This window comes from Cinclus cinclus, chromosome 3, assembly GCF_963662255.1.
Source record: "Cinclus cinclus chromosome 3, bCinCin1.1, whole genome shotgun sequence".
NCBI lineage: Eukaryota > Metazoa > Chordata > Aves > Passeriformes > Cinclidae > Cinclus > Cinclus cinclus.
In genome coordinates this window covers 67043248-67067997 of record NC_085048.1, presented here as the reverse complement: position 1 = coordinate 67067997, position 24750 = coordinate 67043248, and the positions used below count along the sequence as shown (strand labels likewise).

At 37.6% G+C, this 24750-nt stretch overlaps 1 protein-coding gene across 1 annotated transcript in view; it reads left to right on the top strand.

Annotated features, from left to right (window-relative positions):
- Positions 1-6639, top strand: part of CHRM3 (cholinergic receptor muscarinic 3) — a 117429-nt gene extending 110790 nt beyond the window's left edge. The window contains exon 2 of the mRNA XM_062488954.1: positions 4821-6639. Coding sequence (XP_062344938.1) covers positions 4821-6639 — 1819 coding nt within the window. The remainder of the gene's footprint in view (positions 1-4820) is intronic.
- Positions 6640-24750: the final 18111 nt, after the last annotated feature.

The following is a 24750-nucleotide window of genomic DNA, read 5'->3' as shown; positions in this document are numbered from 1 at the left end:
CATCTGCAGCTCTATATACATATACTCATCACACTACACGTGACATACATCTCTATGTAGATATATTTATGTGTATATGTACTTATATAAAATACATGACAGTCATTTTTTTAAACAACTGTGAGTGTGCAAGACAGTGGCCAGGATTTTTTGCTGGTGTGCTTGATTTCTATGGTTCTGTAATCTCATTCTGCAAAGAAGCAAAACTATATTTAGTGTAATATATTTAATGTAAGTGTAATTTAGTCATGGTAAATCTGAGGTCATATTGACTGATAATTACACTATGCCTCTTGTTGCCTCATAAACATTCATAAGGAATCCTGTACTTTGTGCTGCACTAGCTTCAATTGATATGAGCTACTATAAATGTAAAGCTGTGAATGCTTTCATCTTCCATTATGAGCTTTTAAAATTCTCTATTGTATTTGGAAAAAATACACTGTATTTTGAAAAGAAAAAAAACAACCAGCAAAATAAACCTCTGTGTGTTTTGAAAAACTGTTATACATTATCTTGCTAATAAACTTAGGAAGACCTTGCAACTAGGATGTATATTTTTATTTTACCAAATAATAGTTTTGCAGCAAAATATATGTTCTAGTTTAGGTAACTGTATTACACATTGTGAAGTCTTCACTTCCATGTGTTAGAAAAATCTTTTATAAATCACTACACGGAGCCCTCTGCTGCTTAGGCTAATGTGTATATAACAGCAGTGCAGAAAAAAAAATAATGGAAAAATAAGGTAAGCAATTTTCTTGTCTGTGTAAACAGATGCAATTCGAAATTCTTCAGCCATAAAGGCTTGCTAATTTTGATCTCACAGACAGCCAAACCCACAGATTGTCATCTCACTTCCCAGAAAATGCTTCTTAGAGCACTTTAGAGACAGCAAGAAAAATAGACTTCTTGAATAGGGAAGCTTAAGGAAAAGAAAAATTTTGGCAAAATGGGTAGTATTCACAAAAACATTTAAATATTAAATAAGCAGAGAGAAATTCAATGCACTGAAAATTTGTGACAGAACTCTTACTACTATCTATTCTATTTAACTTCCTATTTACAGCAATGTGCAATAAATTAGACTAGTCAAAATTCCAGGCTTTTAAATTTGGGTTATAGCCATTTAATGAAATCCCTGACCATTTTTGTAGATACTTTCTCCTACCCTTCCAGTCGGTCTTAGTGGGATATCAAATATCTCACTCCCTCTGACTGGGCAGAGAGCAGAGGTGTGCTGGATGGATGTGTATGAAAGTCTGTATAGCCATTGCCTGGACTGGACCTACACTTTTCCTGAATAATCCTGGGAAGTGTACATTTCATCTGGTGTTCTCAGGCCTGTACCTTTCATAAGATCCTATTAAAAAGCAGAAACAAGAACAAAGAGTCAAACCCACAGGGAACACCATTACTATGATCTTAGGTAATTAATTATATATTCTTAGGCTAAAAGAAGTTTCCTTTGCTGCTCCCTGCCTAGAAATTGTGATGTAGTGTAATCATACCAATGATTTGTAAATTCTTATCATGGTATGTAAACCTATAATCATTTCACAGTTTGGTTTGTTTGCCTCACTCAGACAGTGCTGCACTGTTTGTTTTACCTAAGTATGTGTGGCTGCTTTCCCACTTGGTCACACATCATTCTGTCTGAGCTTGGCTTGCTGGGCAGGTGCTGGCAGCTGCACTGCGAATCCCACTGTCATCTTGTCAAACCCAGGACACTCTTTCCCTGTAGCACTTACACAGAAAGCAGGAACTACATGGCAGCTTTGGAAAATGATGGATAATGTACCTTGCCATGGCTTCCTAAAGGCAAGAAAATCCAGCTGTGCTGATCTGATTATGTTATAGTGGTAGTGGTGGTGGTGATATTTTCTTTTTTCTGTGCAGATGAACATATGGTTAATACATTTTCTATTGAATTAAATGGTTCAATTACAGGAGCTTGTAGAAGAGGCAGAATAACAAAAGACTGTACTAATCATCCCACTAGCACTTCCATTTTATCAAATAGTCCAGTCAATGCAAGCTTAGGGCTCCCTCTAATCCCTGTGGAGTTTTAAAAGCCTAATTTGAGATGCAGGATTGCACTGGACAGCAGGAGACAGATGGTGGGTTGTTCTCAGTTTCTCCTTTTCTTCACTTACTGGACTGCTAAGGACTGTTCAGGTTTTCATTGAAACAATAACTTAGAGAAGCTACTTTGAAGTCCAGACATGAAAGAACTGACTTGAGAAAGAAAGGTTTGGTTCCAACACTTCTTCAGTGTCTGAAAGACCGCAGCTGAATTATGATGATCCCAGGACTCCTCATCACGAGTCTTTTGAATCATGGCATTTCTGAAAGGATTTGTTGTTACATTTCCATTGGAACTCCCTTTCAAAGTCTTCAGTTAAATAGAATTCACAACTGATTTAGGGACTTGGTGACAGTGTGGCCTTAATATATTAATTTTACAAGATTATTTGTATCTGTTATGTGGTATTTGTTTTGGACTTTCAAGGCTAATGCTTAGATTAGTTCATGCTTGTGTTATACAATGAAAATGGGAATTACTACCTAACTGTTAACAACTTTTATTTCTTAGTAGTACCATTATTTTTTGCCATCACTTCTGTGTGATACTCTTTTTTATTCTATCCATTTTAGTGGAAGTTTGGTCTCCTTTATTGATATATTCTTCCTGATCTCTTCTTATGTGTTAGAAGATACCAGCTTGTCTTTTTTTATGAAAAAGCAGCATACTGATATCATTGCTGTCGTAGTGTACCTGTCAGAATTCTCAACCAGTACTTGACTGGATTGGCTGTTGCCCTGCAGAGGTTTTAGAAATTTATGGCTGCAGAACATATGCTTTCTGGCTTTCATCCTCTGCTCTCCATCCCCAGTATGAGTGAAGGAAGATCTGCAACCTATAAAATTAATAATTTCTGGCATATATTTAGCAATTATAATTATTTGAGATCCCTCACCTACTATTCTGGTTTTGACCTCATCCTGTCTGACAGCTCTGGAAAAAATGCCTGCTTCCTAAATGAAACATTGCAAGAAGGATGGTTTCCAACAGTCCTGTCTTACCATTTTATTTTTTAGAAGTTGAGCTTCTCTGAGTTTTCAATCATTCTATCAGGAAAAGACTTAAATTTTAACTGTGTGATTTACCAGAGCAATATTTATTCATTATTACTGAATTCTTATTCTGAGTTATACAATGATGAATGCATTAAAAGTGGGCTGAATTAGATTATAATATGGCATCTTCATTCTAACCTTGTATTCCTATTAATATAAAGAAACAATAATACCTCATTCACACTAGATATCAAAATAGGGGAGAGGTTTGTGTTAGTTATTGTGCATGAATGAAGGAAAGGAATTGCTGGTCTATTTACGGCATATGTCAAAGAAAATGCAACATTTAAAAACACACAGTCTTATGGCTTCATAGCAAAACCATTCTGAACAAAAGTTCAAAGGAAATATGAATTTAGAAATTAATTAGAAAAACAGAATCAAACCCTCCTCTTTTGGGTAAATATTTTTGTGTCAGATCAGTGTATTATGATACTCATTATCTCATGCCATTATATATTGACTCTGGAAGGACTCACATTTAGCAAACAAACAAACATTGACAACATATTTTGCTCAATGCTTACAGTCAATGATGGACTTTTTGATCAGAATTTTGTCTTATTGATGATAATTAATTTATTACTATGGATCCAGTCAGCTGACTAGAGAAGATAATGAAATAAGAGAAATGCAAGTTCTTATTCTGAGCATGTTTTCATTTTATGTTAGTACTTGGGGAAAAGGATTAAAGCTTAATTATTAATGCTTTCATGCTTTTTTCCCCTATTTTCCCAAAGTGTTTAATGATTGCTTTGACATACATCTGCCAGAGTTTTTTTCCTGACTCTGGAGACCATCATTTCAAAGGAACTTTTACCATGTCTTACCCCTAAAGAAATTTTGAAGTCATCAGAAGTGCAAAATCCCTAGTCCAAGTATAAAAATGTACATGAAAAAATTAATAGTGGCATGTGCAAAAAGTGCTAATGAGAATTTTTGCTACTTTTATCAGATAGCTGAAAGGTAGATGAAAATGGGAAGAGTTTTGCTGCCTCACAGGTTAGAGCAGCTTGAAACACTAAAATGATGCTGGTTTGTATGTCCACAGTTTAAGGAAAGAACTATAAGAACAATATTTTTTGTTTGCCACCAGCTGTAGCTGGAGGCAGCAGAGGTTGTGGCTCTGATTTGCCAGTTTAATAATCCAGTTTAATATAAAAGTCAATCCACATTCAGCAAAAACTAAGAAACAGCAATGTTTTTACTAAGGATTGAAAGATTTAATAAAGTTTAGCACTGGGGACCAGTGTTGATTGGAACTTGGAAGATGTATGGCTCCATATGATTGGAACTTAATTTTTGAAGTCTCCAGAATAGTATACTTTTGAGATATTGAGTTCAGGACAGATCCAGCAGGTAGTGTTTTAATTCAGAGGTAAGAGTTCAGGGGCATTTTAATACTACTGTGGGTTCAAATTCTCCTGGGATTTTGATTCCTCTGTCATTGAATATTTATAAGGAAACACAATGTGATCACTATGAAGAGCTCAGATTAATCTCAGTCTGGAAGCTGAGTACTATCATATACAGGTTTGCCTTGAAATGTGTCACAGGCAGCTTGACTTTTTAAAGACATCTTTTAAAGTGCTAAAGTGATTTTATATACAAGTATGAGGATAATTACTTAACATCTTCACCTGTTCACTTGATTTTTGTTTGGTTTTTCTCTGCTACAGACTATGTCAGAGAGCCACAATGATCATGCAAAATAACAGTTCATCCTTGCCCCTTTTTCCAAATGTGAGCTCCTGGAAGAGAGATTCGCATGGACTAGGACTCCTTGATGAAGCAGCATCACTCATTGGCAGCTATGATTTCCCTCAGACTACAGAGAGTTTTGTTTTCTCCACTGTGGAATCAACAAACATGACCCTAAATGCCACAAGCAAAGACCCTCTGGGTGGACACACTGTCTGGCAGGTAGTTTTGATTGCTTTCCTCACTGGGATTCTTGCACTGGTGACCATCATAGGAAACATCTTAGTGATTGTTGCATTTAAGGTTAACAAACAACTGAAAACAGTCAACAACTACTTCTTGTTGAGCCTTGCTTGTGCAGATTTGATCATCGGTGTTCTTTCCATGAATCTTTATACCACGTACATCATCATGGACCACTGGGCTTTGGGAAGTTTGGCCTGTGATCTTTGGCTCTCTATTGACTATGTTGCCAGTAATGCCTCTGTCATGAACCTCCTTGTGATAAGTTTTGACAGGTATTTTTCCATCACTAGGCCACTAACATACAGAGCCAAACGAACAACTAAAAGGGCTGGGGTAATGATTGGTTTAGCATGGATCGTCTCTTTTGTTCTTTGGGCCCCTGCCATCTTATTTTGGCAGTATTTTGTTGGGAAGAGGACTGTGCCTCCTGATGAATGTTTCATCCAGTTTCTAAGTGAACCTATAATCACTTTTGGCACTGCCATAGCTGCCTTTTATTTGCCGGTCACCATTATGAGTATTTTGTATTGGAGGATCTACAAGGAGACAGAGAAACGCACCAAAGAGTTAGCAGGGCTACAGGCTTCGGGCAGTGAAGCAGAGGCAGCACGCTTTGTGCACCAGACGGGCAGCTCCCGGAGCTGCAGCAGCTACGAGCTGCAACGGCAGAACATGAAACGCTCCGCCCGAAAAAAGTACAGACGCTGCCACTTCTGGCTCACAATGAAGAGCTGGGAGCCCAGCACGGATCAGGGGGATCAAGAGCATAGCAGCAGTGATAGCTGGAATAACAATGATGCTGCTGCCTCCCTTGAAAATTCAGCCTCCTCTGACGAAGAAGACATCGCTGCAGAGACCAGAGCCATCTATTCAATCGTACTGAAGCTTCCTGGTCACAGTGCTATCCTCAATTCCACAAAATTGCCCTCCTCAGAAGATTTGCATGAGTCAGGGGATGAACTCCAGAAATCCAACACAGAATCGAAGGAAAAGAAACCTAAAAAATTGCACCCTCCCAAAAGTGTTCAGGATGGTGGAAATTTCCAAAAGAGCTTTACTAAGCTTCCAATTGAACCAGAGTCAGAAGAGACAACCACAGCTTCTGATGGCATCTCATCAGTGACCAAGACATCAACAACCCTGCCCTTGTCCTTTAAGGAAGCAACCCTGGCAAAAAAGTTTGCCCTGAAGACCAGAAGTCAGATCACAAAACGAAAACGAATGTCACTCATCAAAGAAAAGAAAGCGGCACAGACACTCAGTGCCATTTTGTTTGCCTTCATCATTACCTGGACCCCATATAACATCATGGTTCTGGTGAACACCTTTTGCAACTGTATCCCCAAAACTTTCTGGCACCTGGGGTATTGGCTTTGCTACATCAATAGCACAGTGAACCCCATGTGCTATGCACTGTGTAACAAAACATTCAGAAACACTTTCAAGATGCTGCTGCTGTGCCAGTGTGACAAACGAAAACGACGCAAACAGCAGTATCAGCAAAGGCAGTCTGTCATTTTTCATAAGCGGATCCCTAGGGAGGCTTCATAGAATAGTATTTTTTAAACAAAAAAATAACTAAGCAAGGATGTGATTGGATGGGATAGGATGGGATGGCATGTGATGAGATAGTACAAAACAGGATGGAATGGGCAGGATGGGCAGGATAGTGAGGGATGGGATGGAATGGGATGGGTTGGGGAGATGGTTCCAGGGTGCTGATTCTATGATTTAAACATCAAGAGATGAAAGCAGCTTCCAGGCTTATTTATCCTTTCAATACATCCAGTTTAATATGAAAGTCAATCCACATTCAGCAAAAACTAAGAAACAGCAACATTTTTACTAAGGAGTGAAAGATTTAATAAAGTTTTCCTATGAATTTGTGAGAGGCTGTATAGCAATTATAAACCCATTACTGATCTGCCCAGTTCTTTGATTATAATCAACTCTGGAATCTCAGGTAAGCACATCTAGGTAGCCCAACTCTTCTTTTTCCAAGGAATACAACAACTTTCAATTCAAGTTACATACAGATGTAGCACGATAGCAAAACAGGATTATGAAATTATTTGTGACACTGTATACGTAAAAAATTGCCTCTGGTTGTCCTGGCAGAGCTTCCTGTCTACTTCTCTTCTGGTATATTTTTAATTGTATCCCTGATTCCTGATTTCTGAGTATCTGAGAATGTGTGCAGCTGATGTTACATGTGTTTGTGTGTGTGTGTATGCATAGCATGCATTCACACCTCTGAAATACACATATACCAGGAAAGAGGTGACCTATTGTTCTAGGTTTTACAGGGCTGCCCATCATGATTACATGTGATTGAAATTTTTTTAAGTCAAAAAATCATGTTATAAGTATACAGCTCATTATTTGTCACATAAAAAATTCATGTTTTTCTGGAAATCAATTCTCTGGAACCAAAACATGGTGTCCACATTTCAAACTGAGAAAACCAAAAACCAAAACATAGCCTGTGAGTTTAGAGAGTTTTATATGGGGTACTTGCCCAGTAAACCCTTAACTTTGAGCACAGAGTCTCTCCTCAGAGTGATCGTACCTCTTTAAAAGATACAAAGGGGAAAGGAACTGAAGGCTACATTCAGGGAAGAGCATGAAGCTGTCTTTGCAGGGCATAGGATGATGAGAACCCAGATCTGGCTGCGCGGTACTGGTGCTCAATGGGAGCTGCTCAGGAGCCAAGCAGGCACAACCATCAGCAGCAGCCCCGTGCTGCTGTCGAGGCACACACAGCTCCTGCAACACCTTGTCCTGAGATGCACCATGGGGATGCACCACCCTTCTCAGAGCCAGCTCAGATCCTGTGTGCAGTATCTGTACGGTTTCCGATGAAAGCTCAAGTTGCAATTTTCTGACAAAAGTTGGTGAAACCCCACTGCTTGCACTGTCTGCCCAGGTGATCTTCAGATAAAAATTATTTGTTTCAAAGAAATGCTTATTCTTGCACGTGAAGGATGCTCAGTAAAAAGTGTTTCTTTTCCACAACCTGTTTTAAAAATCATCAGGAGAAGTGCACTATATCCATTTGACGCCAGGTTATTCGGTGGTGTGAAAAATGTGATTTATAACCAATTTGTAACCTGGCAATTTTTGATAAAGACTATTTTAAAAGGGCTTTAATATTTATAGTTTAGACATGACCAGTATTTCCTGGTATTTGTGATGGTCTGCACCAAACATGATTTATAAAAGCCAGAGGTCCCCTGGGGAAAGGATTGTACTTTAAACTGTTGCTCTAAATTGATTTAGTTACATGTTGAAAGATTATTTTGTATTCTCCTTTGAACTGACCAAAACTTTTTTTTTTTTTTAATATTGCTTAGACTCTTATTTTGCTGAAAATAAAACAAGTATCTTATTTTAAAAAGGGGCATCAGTGTTGTGGACACAGAACTGATGTTAAAGCTGCTTTTGTATTCAGTGTGAGATGGTGTTTACAGATGATTTTGACAACAGTGGAAATATTAAATGGTGTCTGTGTATCTGAACTATTTAATTTTGTGTTATGTTCATATGAAGAAATATTTATACATATTTCACCGAATGTTTTATTTAATATTGATAAATATTGCTCTTCAGTCTTCAGCTGTAGTGTCCTTTTAAAGTGATTCATAAGGGTCTGCTTGAGAAATGAATAGACTATACCTAGCTTTCTCATCATTAAGACAAATTCTCTTTTGTATGAGTTGTTTAATATGTCTGCCCTAAAGTAATCTCCTAAATTACACTGAAACTCTACTGCAAGTACAATTTTAGTACAAAAACAGAAAAAAAAGTTAAAGCTTCATCTATGTCACAAGTGCATTTTGCACTGAAGATACAAGAATTGTTTTGCTAGTTTGCTAGCCACATACAAAGGCACCCATGTTGCAAAGAAAATTAATTACCTTTATTTATAGAAAAATGAATATATTTGAAATATATTCATTACTCAAGTTGACCTAAAAATGTTTTAACATTTAAATATATATCTATATCTATATATATTGCCATATTATTATATTCTGATATCTAGAGTAGTGCTGTGCCCCTAACACACAAAATGTGAGAGCATGCAAGGAAGCCAGAGTTCATCGGGGGATTTATGGTATATTGGTATTGATTTTAAAATGGAAAATTAATATTTTTATTGAAGTTAAGCTTCCTTGAAAGCATCTGTCACCACTGTTTACATAATAGGAAGAGTTAAATCCTTGGATTGTTTTAACAGAAAAATAAACAACCTGTCTTTTGTTGTGTGAACAGGCTTAAAAATATTATTTACAAGCATCATAAAATGTGTATGTATACACATATTGTAGCAGAGATCAGTTTAGTTATTATTTATTTAATGGAATATGCACTGTAAAATATTAAGAATTTGGCTGTGTTGCAAGTACAGTGGGCATCAATTTAATTTGTATTTTTTATGTTTCTGTGTTTGTTTTAAACCCATGCACACACAAAAATGTTAGCTGTATGCACTAGTGGATATATTATTTATGAACACAGGCGCACATAATAGGTTGCAGAAGAAGAACAATGCAAGACCAATGACACAGAATTACTTTCAAGATGTACAAATGGTGTAATATTTAATCTGTTTTGAGGAAAAATAAGTCAGAAACACAGTAGGAAGCATCATTCTGATGGCAGACAAACACCTCAGTCCCATTAACTCTTGTCACAGGTCTGAAAGTTGGCTTTTCAGAGAGCAGTCTACATTAATTGCAATAGTACAAGATTAGATTCCGTATGAAGAGGACCAAAGAGTTGAAGTGATAGCCAGACAGGAGCCATTGGGTAGTCTCGAGAAAGCTTTGTAGAACAGACTCCAATCGCTGCCTCTGAACAGGCAACAAAATACATTATAATGTATGTTTGGCTTTTTCACTGTAAAATTGGGATAGAAGTTTATTACTTCTGTCCTGGTATAGGCAGTGAGAGATATCTGATCTGAAGATCCAAGGGCAGAGGCCATGGTGCATGAAGCACTTTTTCCCACTCCTGTATAATACATTTTCAACAAAAGTAAATGGCAAATCAGTCTGGTACTGTTCTAAAGCTAAATAAATACAGGAAAGGTCTAAGTAACTCCCAGGATCTAAACCTGTGTATCTGTGTAACCTACACAATAAATGGCCTAAAGGGTTCTGGCAGTAGGAATATGCACAGAGATATACAGAGAGAGTTGGTGACCTTTCTCGAATATGTCCAGATTTTCTTACTTTGTGGTCTTGATTATTATATATCTTTACTTATTCTGCAAGAATATTCAAAAAAGTCTTGGTTCATTATCAACCTTATATATCTAAAAAGTGAGTAGAGATCCCAAAGTACACTTGGTTTGCCTCTACAGAACACAAACATCAAAGCAAAAGAAGTTTTAAACATTTTTCCCTAATCAGCAACATCGATAATTTAAAAAATAGCACCATGCTATCCTATATAGGGTAGGAATGGCCAAGCAGTGTCATACTATTTATAAACTGCTTTTCACTCATCCCTTACCCATCTGAATATTCATGCATCGCTATTCAAATAATATTCGAGATTCTAAACCCTCATTTTCCTCCAAATGGCTCCTAGATTCTTATGCTAAAATATGTTCTTCAAAGCTTGCCTTGTTATCAGGTGGGTTTCTTTTCCCCTTCACAATTTCCCTTTGCAAATTTATTTGATCTTACATTATCAAAAGACACTTTACTAATTACAGGACTTTATACGCATAGTTTTGAAGTCTGATACTTTCTTTTCTAAAGGTGTATAAAACATATCAGAAACAACTGGAGAAGGTTTCACATTTGCCAGGTCCTTGTTCACAACAAAGGTCTGTGCTGCAAGTGGTCTGTTCTCCAAGCCTGACCAAGGGATGACCTGTCCCTAGGGATGTTCTCCCAAACCCCCACTAGAGCTTGAACTTCACGCAATTCATCAATCATCATGTATTTTAATGCATTTGGAAATTTTAAAAGCATACATATTCATTGTGGTAGTTCTGAATATTCTTTGACCCATGCAAATCCGCTGTCCCTATTCACAACCTGCTTCCACCCACTGTGATTTTCAATTTTACGTATTCTTTTTATCTGTTATGTATTTGCCCATTCAAATACAACTGCACTGGCTTCTAGGAGCAGGTCAAAGTGAAACATACTTGTAGGTTGCTTCTTGTTAGCCCGAAGAGTATGCAGAGATGTCTGGTGGAGGTGAGGTGTTCATAATGATGGCTGCCTTTTTGACTCATGCACTGCACTACCATGATACTCAAACATTTCTGTTTGGAAGCTTAGCTAAAGCATGCATGACATTCAGGTTTTCATGGCATTAAAAACTTCATTTAATTAGGATGTTCTTCCTTGTGGCAGGCATAGATAATTTCTAGCATCTGCAGCTAGAAATGCAGATGCCAGAAAGATATCAGGCAAAAAGCTGATTTGTAATGTCTGATACTTGGGCATTTTTTGTGCTTCAGCTTTTAAAGTAAGACAGAGATAGTGCAGTTGTGCTATTTGTTGAAAACAAGTTGAGTATGAATGGAAATTCTACACTATGTTTATTTCATTTCATTTCATACATCATGGCACTGCAGCTGGCTGAGATTGAGCATCACAGTATTTGATGTCACTGACAGTTCTTCACAATCTTAACTGGCAAACTCATTACCTATGCTGTACTGGCATTCGGGACTTTGCTCTTCACCAATCACACTGCACATTCAAAATAGAACATAGATTTTTTTTCTCAAGAAATATCATTGTAGTAATTTTCAGATATTTTCCTAGATGTGCTTGAGGATGCTTCGCTTAATATTAGACATCAAGGTGGCTCAATTGCGCCAATCCCTGTCAGGGGTTGTTTAATGGAAGGAGCACAGATAACATGGGAAAATTTTAAGACAAGTGCTACTTCTTTCATGGCCTATTCCAACATGTATTATATGGTGTGTATGTCGTACCTATACCTCTCCATGCACTATGTGTATCTCAGGATAACATAGGTGTGATTCTACTTTGCATGTACATACAGAGAGATCTACAGACCACATCTAGAGTAATGTTTACAGATGTATGCACAAACTCATGCTGAAATTGTCAGCCATAGTAAACTTTGCCTTTGATGCCTCATCATTTGTAACTGGACAGTGAAATTGTGTTTAAGTCTCTGCTTATCTGCATGAAAAGTTTCCACCTCTTTCCTTAGTGCGTATTTTTTACAATTGCATTGGTTTATTTCTGGATATGGTATTTCAGTGTATTGAGCTGGCTTTTTAGACATTACCCAGAATTTAGAAATGCATGACCATTTTTCACTTACTGAGCTATTCCATCAAGGCTGCACTAGGTTTAACTCCATTACATTACCCAAACTCACACTCCCTTTTTTTCAAATAAGAAATAAAGACCTCTTAGACTAGATTCTATCTAGGTTCATGTAAGAGAAACTCCTATGTCCATGTGAATATCATTGCCAATTTCTCAAAATTGAATGAGAAATCCAGACACTATGAAAACTGTTTGAGGCAAATGTCACAAACATACAAAGGCAAGTCACCACTGAAAATTCTTTGAGGTAAGAACAGCAGTCCTTCCATTAGAAATGAAAGGAAAAAAAATTACCATCCTCCCTCATCCCATACTATTGCTCTGCCATTTCTGTTGCATGGTATGCTTTTCATTCGCCAGTCCTATAGGTGGAATTTTGCAGGCTTTAAAAACCTAATTTGCCTGGTAAGACTAAGAAATACCCACTATATCTAGATCATTCATGCCCCTTCTGGGTCTTCAAACAATAAATCCATGACTCTGTGATGCTGACTTAAGGGAATGTCTTACAAAAATGATGATAAAGCTATTCAACCTAATTGTGGTGACAAGAGGTAACTTTTAAAGCTAGTGAAGCTGTAAAATCTATGGAACTTGGCAGAAAGCGTGGAAAAAAGCCCAACACATTTAAAGGCTTTATAGATGTGCACATCCTCCTTGCATAATGGTGAATAAACACATGCAAACAGTGCCCAAAAAAGTTCAGTGTATGAATGACTCTGTCAGCCAAAAGCACACATCACCATTAGCTACACTGTTGGCAGAGCACCCTGACACCCCACTCAGGTCTCCGTAAAGAGATCCTTATTATGGCACTCTAGGACCAGATAACAAGGCCTGAACATGTAAGCAGGGCTTGTTTGTCTGGGTGCGTATGCATTTTCCAGGATGGGAGATTCTTTCTCGCTCCTGGACCAAAGTTATTTAGTGAACTTTCTCGAATGAAATTCCTCTTGCAATGATCTGGTAATCATCACTCAACCATGCCTATGAATCAGAAGAACACAGGATATTATAGTGCCAAGAGAACTTAAATTTATTTTTCAATTAATTCATTCAGGCATAATCAATTCACTGAAAATACTCAAAAGATCTGAAAAATTTTACACTATCATGGAAATAAAGTCTCTGGACAAGAATCTGATTCTTTATGTACTTTCAAAATCCAGTCTTCTTGAGCCTATTTTTATTCTGTATTGAAATCTTTGGGTAACAAAGCAACTGTAGTCACTCCTGAAATACTACCTACTCTAGAGCTGCCAAAAGAATGAGGAAATGGCCAAATGGCCTTCATTAATTTGTGCTTAATGTGCCCACATTAAGAATTATTCTTACCATTGTGTCACAGACTAATTAACACCATGGGGCAAAAGAAATAAGCCAATTTACTTTGAACCCTACACAGTGTTGCACTCATCTTATGCAGATACATCACAAGAAATGGGTCTGTGCTGTATTTCCTGATGCTCAGTACTTTTCTGCATTCATTACTTTTATCTTTCTCATAGATCACTCCCCTCCTTTTGAACATACATCACATATTGAATATACCTGTTAAATACCCTCTGCCATCAATATAGAAATATGTCATTTCTTTCCATCTGCAAATCTATATGAAATCAGATATAGATGAAGTTAAGCAGCTTTTATCCTCCACTGGCATGACTTTTTCTGATTCAGAAATACATTCCATTTTCTTACCTCATACTGCTATTAATAATGTTTATTTTACAAGTGATATTAGGACCAAAACTTTCCACTTTTCAGGCTGTAGAAGTACATCTGAGCAAATGTTTTATTCCTTTATTAAAAATGAGTGTGATTTCTTGGCAATAGGGTAATCTGAACAAAATCCTGTGTGTAGAGGACAGAACAGCATTTATCTCCTGCTCTGTCCCTGCACTTCACTGAATATGATGGAAGGTCCTTTCAGGTCCTTTCACTTGTTTTCAAAACAGTACAGCTGCATTATGTAGTTGCATATTTCTCCTGCTGTGAGACAGGAAAGATCAGCATGAAAAATGCAAGACTTAAACTAATGTGCACAGGTGCTACTTTTGGTTTTATTTTGGTTTTTAGTCTCTGCAATGTGTATTGACTGACACAGAATCCATCATTAGAGATGAAATATAAAGACTAAGGATGGACAGCTGTTCTCAAAAGCAAGCTGCATAGGGAAGGATCACTGAGGTCCATGAAGTCCACTAAGTGCACACAAGAGCTCATAATTAAAGCTGTAAAAAGCCTGAATCGCAATTCATTGCATTCCAAAAGAAGTAAGAAAATTATAAATAAAATGTGAAGTTTTGTAGCTGTAAGCTGCAGATGTTAGAAGATGTCAGTGAAGCAGATGTAATTTTAAAATATCAATTATCCCTCGGTTTCTAGAGGTGTCTCACCACCCAGGTGCCTGTTAACCCAATTCCTCCTGCCTCAATGCTGACCAGCAGTCACAAGACTTCTGCCTCACAGGAAGTTGGAACTGAACTCCTGCCCCTGCCACCCCACAGCAGGAAGGGTGTAGGCTACACCAGTCAAGTTGTTACAAGAAAGAGCCATAAGTTTCCTGCTTCTATTTGGAGATAGCGGGTATTTTTGTGATAGAAATAGAGATAACATTTGCAGGAATCTGATGAACATATTTTATGTGTTTCCTGATATGTTCGTATTACTTGAAACCTTTCTGTTCTGCTGGTTATGGAGCTAAACAAATCCCAGAAACAATATCTGAATACAAAGTTTTAAGGCTTGAAAATTTTAAATAAATTGAGTTTTTCCTGTTGCTTTCTGACTTTGAAATATATGGAGAAATTGCATGCAGTAATTAGACACCTCAGTAATAGGTTTAATGAAAAGGAATTTGGAAATTTACACCTTATAAAACTGATTTTCTACAGCAAAAACAGGGGAGCTGAATGTACTGTAAACTCATAAAATTACAAGAAACAGTACAAAGGAGCCCTTTGACTTCTGCTGTGTAAAAAGAAAGTGCTTGAGCATTCACTCAAAATCTGGTGTAAATTGATCTAGTCATAGCTACCCATTCAGGTACTAGACAGAATAATAAAGATTTTTAAAATTATTGACCAAGTTGATATTTTTTTGCTAGCACCTACCTTCCTGTGCAGGAATTTTTCTGCCAATAAATTAAATTCTATGTCTTGGTAAACTCTCAGAAAGAATAACTGGTCCTAGTTCATATTTATAACAGTTTGCATAACACTAGCACAGTAACTAGAAGAGTAGAGGCAGGTTATGATGAAAAGCAATCGTTTTTCTTGGCTTCAGTGTTTTAGAGGAACCTTCCCTTTTGCAACTAATAAAAATGAAAGTAGGAGAAGATGTACTGAGGGGCTCAAGTGCTTTATTCTCTCCTCTGGCATGACTGCCCCCATTGCAGTCCTGAGAGCAGAGGGTGAAAGGCTATGTGTTTGTAGAAAAACCAATGCATTGGTCCAGGTCAAGTGTCCCATAAGAGCTCACATTTCTCCTTTTGCCGCATGGGTATCAGCCCAAAATATGCTGTCAAAAACTTGGCTCCCACTGAACTATCACAGTGGAACATTGTGCTCCTAAGAGATTTTCTCCTGCCAAAATGCTTTAAATTTTTTTTTTTTTAACTCTCTGCAGAAAACTAATCAGGTGGCACCTTCCCACGTGGAAATTTCCTTGCAAATACATTACTGTAATCTACAAATTATTTTTACCCTGTATGCCCCTGATAACAATTGCATTAATATAAGCAGATAAACTCATTTCTTTAGTTGCTGCTCATAGAGTGGCTTGCTAGTTAAGATAAAAAAGCAAATTATGGGATATAAAAGACATATCTGATTGTACAGCAATACACTCTGTGCCAAGCAGTCAGTGAGGTAAGGTTTACATAACTGCTAGATGTTGCTTGAACTTTTGAGATATATTTCCATGTTTTTTTTCCCTCTAGGGAGCCAAAACAGGGGCAGAACACAGAACAAGCAATTAAGAGAAATGTAACTTTTCACTGAAGTAATTTGAGATTAGAAGTTGCAAGAGGGGTAAACAATCCAGAAAATGTTTTGAAATCTTCATCATGTAGATGCTTTCCTTTGGGGAACCTGTTCAGTCTGGGAGGACTTCCCTTAGGGGTGGATGCATAGAAGAAAATTTTGACTCCAGTCACATTCTACAATATCCTTTGACTGCTATTAATTCACTTAATGACCCACTCTATTGCTCAGTGAAATTGCTCTGTGTTCTCTTAGCGACGGTGAAAAACAGCCTTTTCTGGGGCCTGATCCAAGCCCAGCTCCAGCTGATGGAAAGTCTCCCTCTGTGCTTCTGAAATGAACATTTTCCTCAGAGAAGCAGGAGGCAGCCAGGTCCCTGCACCATAGTGTGGAGCTGGACTGTGTGGCTTCCCACCAGCATTGCAGACCTCCACTTGTGTGCCCCCCACCTTTCACTCCCTGGGCATGAGCTTGCAAAGAAATTTTCTGGGAAACATAGAGCAAACAGAGCAAGCCACCCCCAGCCATTTTCATACCTACATGTGTGTATATATATATATCTGTGTATGTTTACGTCCTTGCAGTTCCCTTCCTCCTTCCTGCTGCCCAATGACAGCATATTCACACAACAAAAACAGCAGCTTCTAAAATAACTTCCAGTTGAATTGCAGACTGCAGTGGTGTTTATTACCAATAATATTAGAGAAAATGGAAATGAGAAATTGCGCAGCTCTGCCCTGTTTATGATTCTTTTTCTTCCTTTCTCATTTAAATGATGTACACAGAACATTTATTTGTTTGGTGGAAAGCTTGTGCATTACTAGCACAGCATTTGGACAGATATTTTAACATATTCAGAGAAGAGAAAATCCAGTCTCACAAACAGACATCTTGGAATTATTTTTTATTTCTTACCAAATTTATCATAGGCAGTTTAAGACCCACCTCTGCACAAATGTCTTCCTGTATTTTTGACAATTGAGCAATTTTCTCACATGTGCCAGTTTGTTCAAATTTCTTTACCTGTTTTCTCACAAATATTTTCTGAATTTACAAGCCTTTGCCTTTCTGCTGGTGCACAGAGTCTGTTTGCACCAGTTTTACTTTAAGTTATCAGGAGGTATCCAGCCACAGTATGAATTTATTCCACCTTACCTAATTTTACACCTTGAATTAGATCCATGGCATTCTCAGTTATCACATACTCAACAGCCAAGGAGTTTTGGGCAATGCTTTTAGTCTTCATAATATTTAATAAAGTAATCATGTGCATATAAATGAGGTGTTAAAAATGCCAACCCATAATCCATCCCATTGCTTCAAAGTACCATATCAAATATATTTTCCTATTAGTTGTGGAAGCAAATATGTCTGTGCATAGCCAGGACTAGCTATGTAGCCTATAATGGCATGTAATACAAAACAAATATTCTTCAAATACTTACAGATATCCTCAAATATTTTATTAAATAATTTGACCTAATTCTTCCTGGCCAAACAGACTTAATTTAGTTCAACCCAGCTGTTAAGCTCTCTTCAAACTTCTCATTAGCATCAATGGAAATTTTAGAAAGTACAGATAAATCAGTCTGTCACTATAGGACAAATAAATAACACTTTGGGTTTATATTTCTAGCTAATAAACATAATCAAATTATTTAAAATATAAATACTCAAAAGCCTGTTCTGTGCCCTCAGGGAACCCCTTTATCCCACTGCAGCAAAGCTGCAAATAGCAGGATATATTCCACTAATACAGTCAAAAATATATGGGTGTATAAGAATAAACAGCTTAAAAAACATAATGTAAATTATGTGATTGAGTGAAACTATATGTATATTTTTAAGTCTTCAGAATAGTTGAAGTTTTAACTTATTTCAAATTTTTAAGTTGAAATCTATTCATATTTGCAAATTTTGTACAACCTTGTAAAGTTAGATACTATGTCACTGTAATTTATTTTTGTTGTCATATATTGACACATGCTCATTTATATATGAAGTGTACTGTTTATCAATTGCTTCTAAGGCAGCAATAAAAACATGAAAGTTGTTCTCATTTTCCTGTCACAGCTGTCATTTATATACAGTACATTATATTAATACTTTTAATTCTGTTCCTTACTAAAACAGATAGTTACTGAGTTCTTAACTATATGTCTTCCAGTTCTTGTGAATACATGGGCTGTGAGAACTCAGGGATACACTTTGCAGAAGTCCTTGAAAAGGATTTCCACTTCAGTACATCATGCCAAGAGGGACATCATAAAGTGAAGGGGAACAGAAAGTCAGAACTCCTCTTTTCCTACAAAGTTTGGTTACACTTTTTAACTGACAGTTTCTACATCATACCACAAATCGTTTCAGGCTCTCTGAAGTGTGGGACATTCAGACCTCTCACAAAAATGAATGTGAGTCAAAGTTGCAGAGCACCTTAAAATATCAGTCCCACTGTTGAGATTTGAGATTCAGTAAAATAGTACTTTTCCAGTTTCCTTTAATCTTGAAGGAAAGGCTTTAGAATTTTCCTCCACATGGACAACCTGGAGAGGTCTTAAGTACTCTCCTCACCATGTATGCTATGGGATGTACTCCAAATTCACAGTCAGCTGGAATGGTTGCACAATTCCAGTGTCTTCCTTGGTCCAGCCCAAAGGCCAGGTGCCTAACAGAGTGCAAAATATATGTTCCAAACGTCAAAGACCACTAGGTACTATGAAATGCAATCATCTACAGACATTTAAGTTTTATATCTACAACCGCTATAAAAGAGAGAGCATGGGAGGAATGAGCTTAACTGGAGGGGTTTCCTCCAGTGATTCAAGTTCTTTTTCTCCTTGCTGAGCTGAGGAATATAAATGTAAAGGGAGTTAGAAAGGATAAATGTCCCTTTATATGATGTTCTCTGCAATAAAGTGCTACAGAAAATAGATAAAATACAAAAAGACAAAGACAAGGCCCCAGACATGGGCTACACATAATAGAAAAGGGAAATTAATGTTGGAAAATGGGTGTGTTTGCTTTTTACACTTACTCCAAAGGTGGTTTATTTTCTTGTTATATGTAATTTGGATCTGCTTGTGTCATGAGCCTTTCTTTTTCATCACTATCAAATTTTACCTGTCCATTTTCCTTCCTTTCATTACAGGATGGAGTAGATTTATTGTCACCCTTTCAGGAATGATTGTGAACTATGGATGACAGAATAACTCAAGCAGCTGCAGCACAGCTGGATGCAGCAAGCATCTGAGGGTACCACTCCTGGAGCCCCAGCCGGCTGATCTACAGCGAGCTTGCTTGTGCCAGACTCAGGAGGGAGACGAGTGGCAATACATGCTCCCAGTTACAGCTGAAAGTGGTAACACTCCACCCATATTAGGAGTGCCTTCGCAGCTGATACAAACTGACCTATTTAATGCCGAAAGTGATATATAAAGTATGAAATAAAGAGGGGAGAGGAAGAAAGGAGAGTGTGGTGGGGGTTTTTTTTGGTTTTTTTTTTGTTTGTTTTTTTTTTTTTTTGCAGTACCTTGTGAGGGTGAAACAGGATGGTAGATTTGTTTCACACAGTCTAAAAGAAGGCCTGGCTATTGGGATGCTAGGAAAAGATGTCTTTAGAAGCCTTGTTGCTGCATTCAAAGGTTAGATGCTTCAAATAAGGCTAAAGCCGTTATAGATTAATATCCTGGATTAAAGTTTTAATGGTGCTTTTAAGCATTTCAAAAGAAACGATGGATTGGGGCTAAAGTAAGCTGCTGATGCATGTATCCCAAAGTTGTATAATCCAACTCCTGTTCAGAAGCCCTGATAATAGCCCTTATGAAGCTACTCATTCCTAATTTGCTGAATATCCTCAATTTTCTCATTAATGCAAAGGACTCCGTGATGCTATCATTATAAATATCATTCAGGGTGCTTTGTCAAATAAAACAATAAGCTATGTCCTGTAACTATTTAAAGCTGCCACTATGGCAGCTAAATACATCTGGTTGGTTGTTGCAATGAGAAAATGTAAAATCACAAACACTTTCTTCTAGCCAGCAAGCTGTTTCCTGATGATGTTATCAAAATGGAAATTTAATTCTGCTTCATTGTACAAATATCCATATGCTGTGTTTTTTTCAGTACGTATGTCAGACAGCTGATGCAACCCTTCACAGATTTCTGGCTATGCTACTTAACACAACTAGATGTGAGTTGTTTCTATCATCTCTGAAGCTATTTATTCTGCCATGGAGTAGCAAGTCAGTGGGGAAGCATGGGAAGTAGACTTTGTTAAAAGGTTTAACAGCAATATTTTGTTACTTCCATTCAGCTGAGGTCAAAGAAAAATTACAGTTCCTAATGCTGCTCAAACAGAACCTGCGAGTACAACAATCTCTTTTCCAAAGTTGGCACACATTTTCTTAAAGTTGCTTCAGCAAGGATTTGCATTATTGTTAATTAAATAGACTTCTTGCTCTGAAATATGGTGGATAGGTATCTTTCCGTAGGTATGAAGTATAGCTACTTAGCGGATTTTTACATGGCTTAAATGTGCTTAACATGGAAAAAGAAAAGATGGGATTTTTTTTCCCCAAAATATCCACTGGGGATACAAAGCAAGAGCAGCACGAAAATCTCCAGTTAATATGATGCAAATAAAAACCACTCCATTTTATTTTCTGTGCTTTTTTTCAGTTCTAAAGATTTGTCATCTTAATCGTAGCCAGCCTGAAAGATGATTACCTTAATGGCAAGTCTACAGGAAACAAGCTAGGAGGGATCTTCCACAGCATGAATATGCCTTCCTTTTGGATTATTTGAACAGAATATGAGAACAATTCCATAAGTCCCGTAGCTTTATTAATTATGTGATCAAAAGATTTTAGAAATGAGGAAATAATTGCCTCTTGCTTCTCCTGTCTATAACAATAAAAGTCTACAGATGCTGTGGAAACAGCACTTTTTTTTTCTTCACTGCATGTGCCAAGCTGTGAAGTTTGTAAAGATTTTACCAAATTTTCCTCTTGATATGCATGAGAACTGAGGGCAAGACAGGAGTCCCCAAACACCGATCCAATCCATAGAGGCAGAAAGTCTGTACATTGCTTTGACCATAGCAGTGTTCTCTGTGGAAACTTAGTGGAAAAACAAGGAAAAATAAGAAATGGATGTAACTGCTACCAAGAGAGATCTACTGAGAGCAGACAGAAGGATGATATGGAGCAACTACAATTATATCCATACTTATGGTTTCGTTATGTTTTTTATTATTCAGAATTATTGTAGCTGTATAGTACAAAAATGAGTCTGAGCTTGCTGCCTTGCTTTTGAAGCTATGTACTCTTTGCAAGCATCTTTCTATGTGAGAATAAAGACAAGTATTTTGTTGAACTGGTGGGAAGGGGGAAAAGAACAAAGCATGGTGCCCGGAAGAAAATAACCTGGGACTTTCACGGATTACATTTTAAGAAATAGTATCCAATACAGCAGCTGTTTTTTGACTTGTAATGAACCATGTCATGAAATTAATTTTTCCAAATTTTCAAACTTAAGTGTGGTCACTCCTGAATATTAATACATTTTGCCTGAGTGACTTGCAACAGTAATAGAACATAAAAAATGCCCTGCCTTTCACATCTAGTTTATGTTTAGGAAAATAAGGAGAATGACTAGATAATAGATGGTTAGTTGAGACAATGTCCCCAATGGTAATAACTGTTTCATTGTAATAAAAATTAACTGCAAAAATATAGGAAGTGTACATGGGGACCAAGTCTATTACATTACAGATTGGTTCTGTTACACAAAGAAAATGACACCTTGTCTTCAGTCTTCTGATCATTCTCATAAATTTTTGAGTGGTTTGAATTCTCTGTCTGTCAATACACAGTGTTGTTAAACTTGTTTTGAATGCCTTTTCCAGAGGAGATCAACAGGGAAAGGAGCTGCACAAGCATCAGAGAGAGAACCCTCCCCTGCTGTGAACAACCCTGCTTCCTTCATAGGTCAGCCTCAGCTGCTGCAGACTAGTGCATGGAACACCCACAAGGCTCAGTGAGTGGTCCAGCAACAGTTGACTTCGAGTTCCTGATAGTTTCTTGTCAAGAAGACTTAATCTAGATCTACCTGACTGTCAGCTCATCTAATCTACATGTGATCACTTTCTGCAAGAATTCTTTCATATTGCAGATATTCACGATTTTAATGACACAATATTAAATTTTAAAGAATTTTAAAACCTGGCATCCAGTTATTGTTATCAGCCCAGTACTTCAAAACAGAATGGTTAAATCAATGGATTAGACAAATTTTGGGTAAGTTAAATTTGCTTTCAGTTCATCTACTATTTTTGTGAAGTTACAGAAACAAGGCAAAACTTTTATAAACCTGGGACATTTTGAGCTAACTGAGCTGAAGACAGGGCAGCCAAAACTTGGTGGAGGTGAGAGAAATTAAACTTTACTGGAATGGCTTAATTCTGAAAAGTTTTGTCTTCTTTCCTGCTATCTAAGGGAGATTCTTGATGGATTAGATTCTGAAGCTACTTTCAATCTAGAACACTGACTCCAAATGGGCAAGGAAAAATTAAAGCCCAAGAATCACAAGCTGTGATGCCTTGCAACATAGGGGATGCCTGCCAGTTCAGGTGTCACACAAAACACAAAGAGGTCTGGCTCTTTTGCTTAGCCCATTCCCTTGCAAGGAGGGGACTGGGTTATTTTGGTATTCCTTGTCATCAGCCACCAGGTGGGAGGGGGATTATATGCCATATATGGGCATCATCTCTGATTATGTATAAAAACTATACAGACCATTGTTCTGCCATAATGAGCAATGACTGATTAATGTGTGCAATACCTGGCAATAGAGCACACTCTCTCAGCACCTCCTTATTCACAGAGCACAGCAGTTGCAACTCTTCTTACATGCTTTAGAATGACTATCACTGCTAAACCGTTTGCTGCTTGTGGTTTAGTTTCTGTGGGACACATAACACTGGAGTCAAGAATAATCCAAAGAGAGGAAGTAAATAACAAATCATTCAAGACAATCAAGGATCAAAGGTTGTGAAGCTCCAGTGTTGAAGAGCGCACCAGTAAGAATGCTTATTAGAAGCATTGATTTCTTCAGCACATGCATAAGCCCTGCTGGTGGTATACTTGCTTTCAAATCACAACTTGCTCACATCGAGCCAACATGGTTTCATGAAGTGAAGGTAAGTCAGTCAGCAGTGGGTTATATAATACCCTGTTATAGTGCTGCACACAGGTTTCTCTAGAAACTCCTATGCCATTTTCAGCATCGCTGTGTTGGATAAAATTCTTATATTTCAGCATAAATTAGCATTTTAAAGTGTCCTGTATATAACATACAGAGTTACGTGAGATTACAAAATGTATTTTCAATTACACCTGTGAGATAACAAATTTGATCACTCCAGAAGTCTGACCCATGTTAAGCTCTGAGGTTTTGCTATGACACTAATCGTAAGATGAGGATAAGGCTAATTACAGCAGAGTAAACTTGACTTAGTAAGAGAAACCAGATCCGTTAATCCTGTAAACATACAGATCAGTTAATTGCTTACACAGTTGCTCTTGTGGAGGGACTGGCAGACAGCTATGTAGTCTCAAAGACTGTTCCAGTTGCAGATTACATCTAATAGAACTGAAGCAGCTTGCCCAAGGTCCTAAACCAAGCTGGTAGCTGTAGCCCTGCATGCCAGCTCAGGGAGAACCCAATGACACATGCTGTGGCTCTATGGGTTCTAAACAATAGGTCTTTTGTAAAGTAGGAAATAAGAGACCCTAGCCCCCGCTGGACAAAATTGTGTGGGGGTGGAGTAATTTTTCCCAGTAAGAAACATTCTGCCTAAAATTGTGTTGGACTTCCTCTTCTTAAAATCACTGAGTGGGGATGCAGCTGTCTGTACCAAGTAGCCTGTAGTGAATACCTGTAGAAAAACCCCAGAATGAAATAGGAAATCAGAGGATATGGTTCTGGAGAAATGCAGAGCTGCTAGCCATGCAACTGGAAAGGGCAGTGCTTGGTATAATGGGCTTTTGGATTTGGGGGATTGTGTGGTCCCAAGAGCAGCTTCGGCCTCCAGACATGTTGCACAACAAAGGTGAACAGTCAGTGGTGTAACCTACCAAGTAAAAAGCAAGCAAAGGAAAATGTGTATTGACGACCAGAGAGAAGGTGAAAGAATGACTCTAAAAACATTCTTGGTAATAGCCTCCTGCTTACACAGGAAGACAAAAACTTGTCATTTTCACAGAACACACAAAAATAAGAAGTCAAATTGCACTCTGCAATATTGACCTGAAAAAGGTTATTGGCCAGATAAGGGTGGT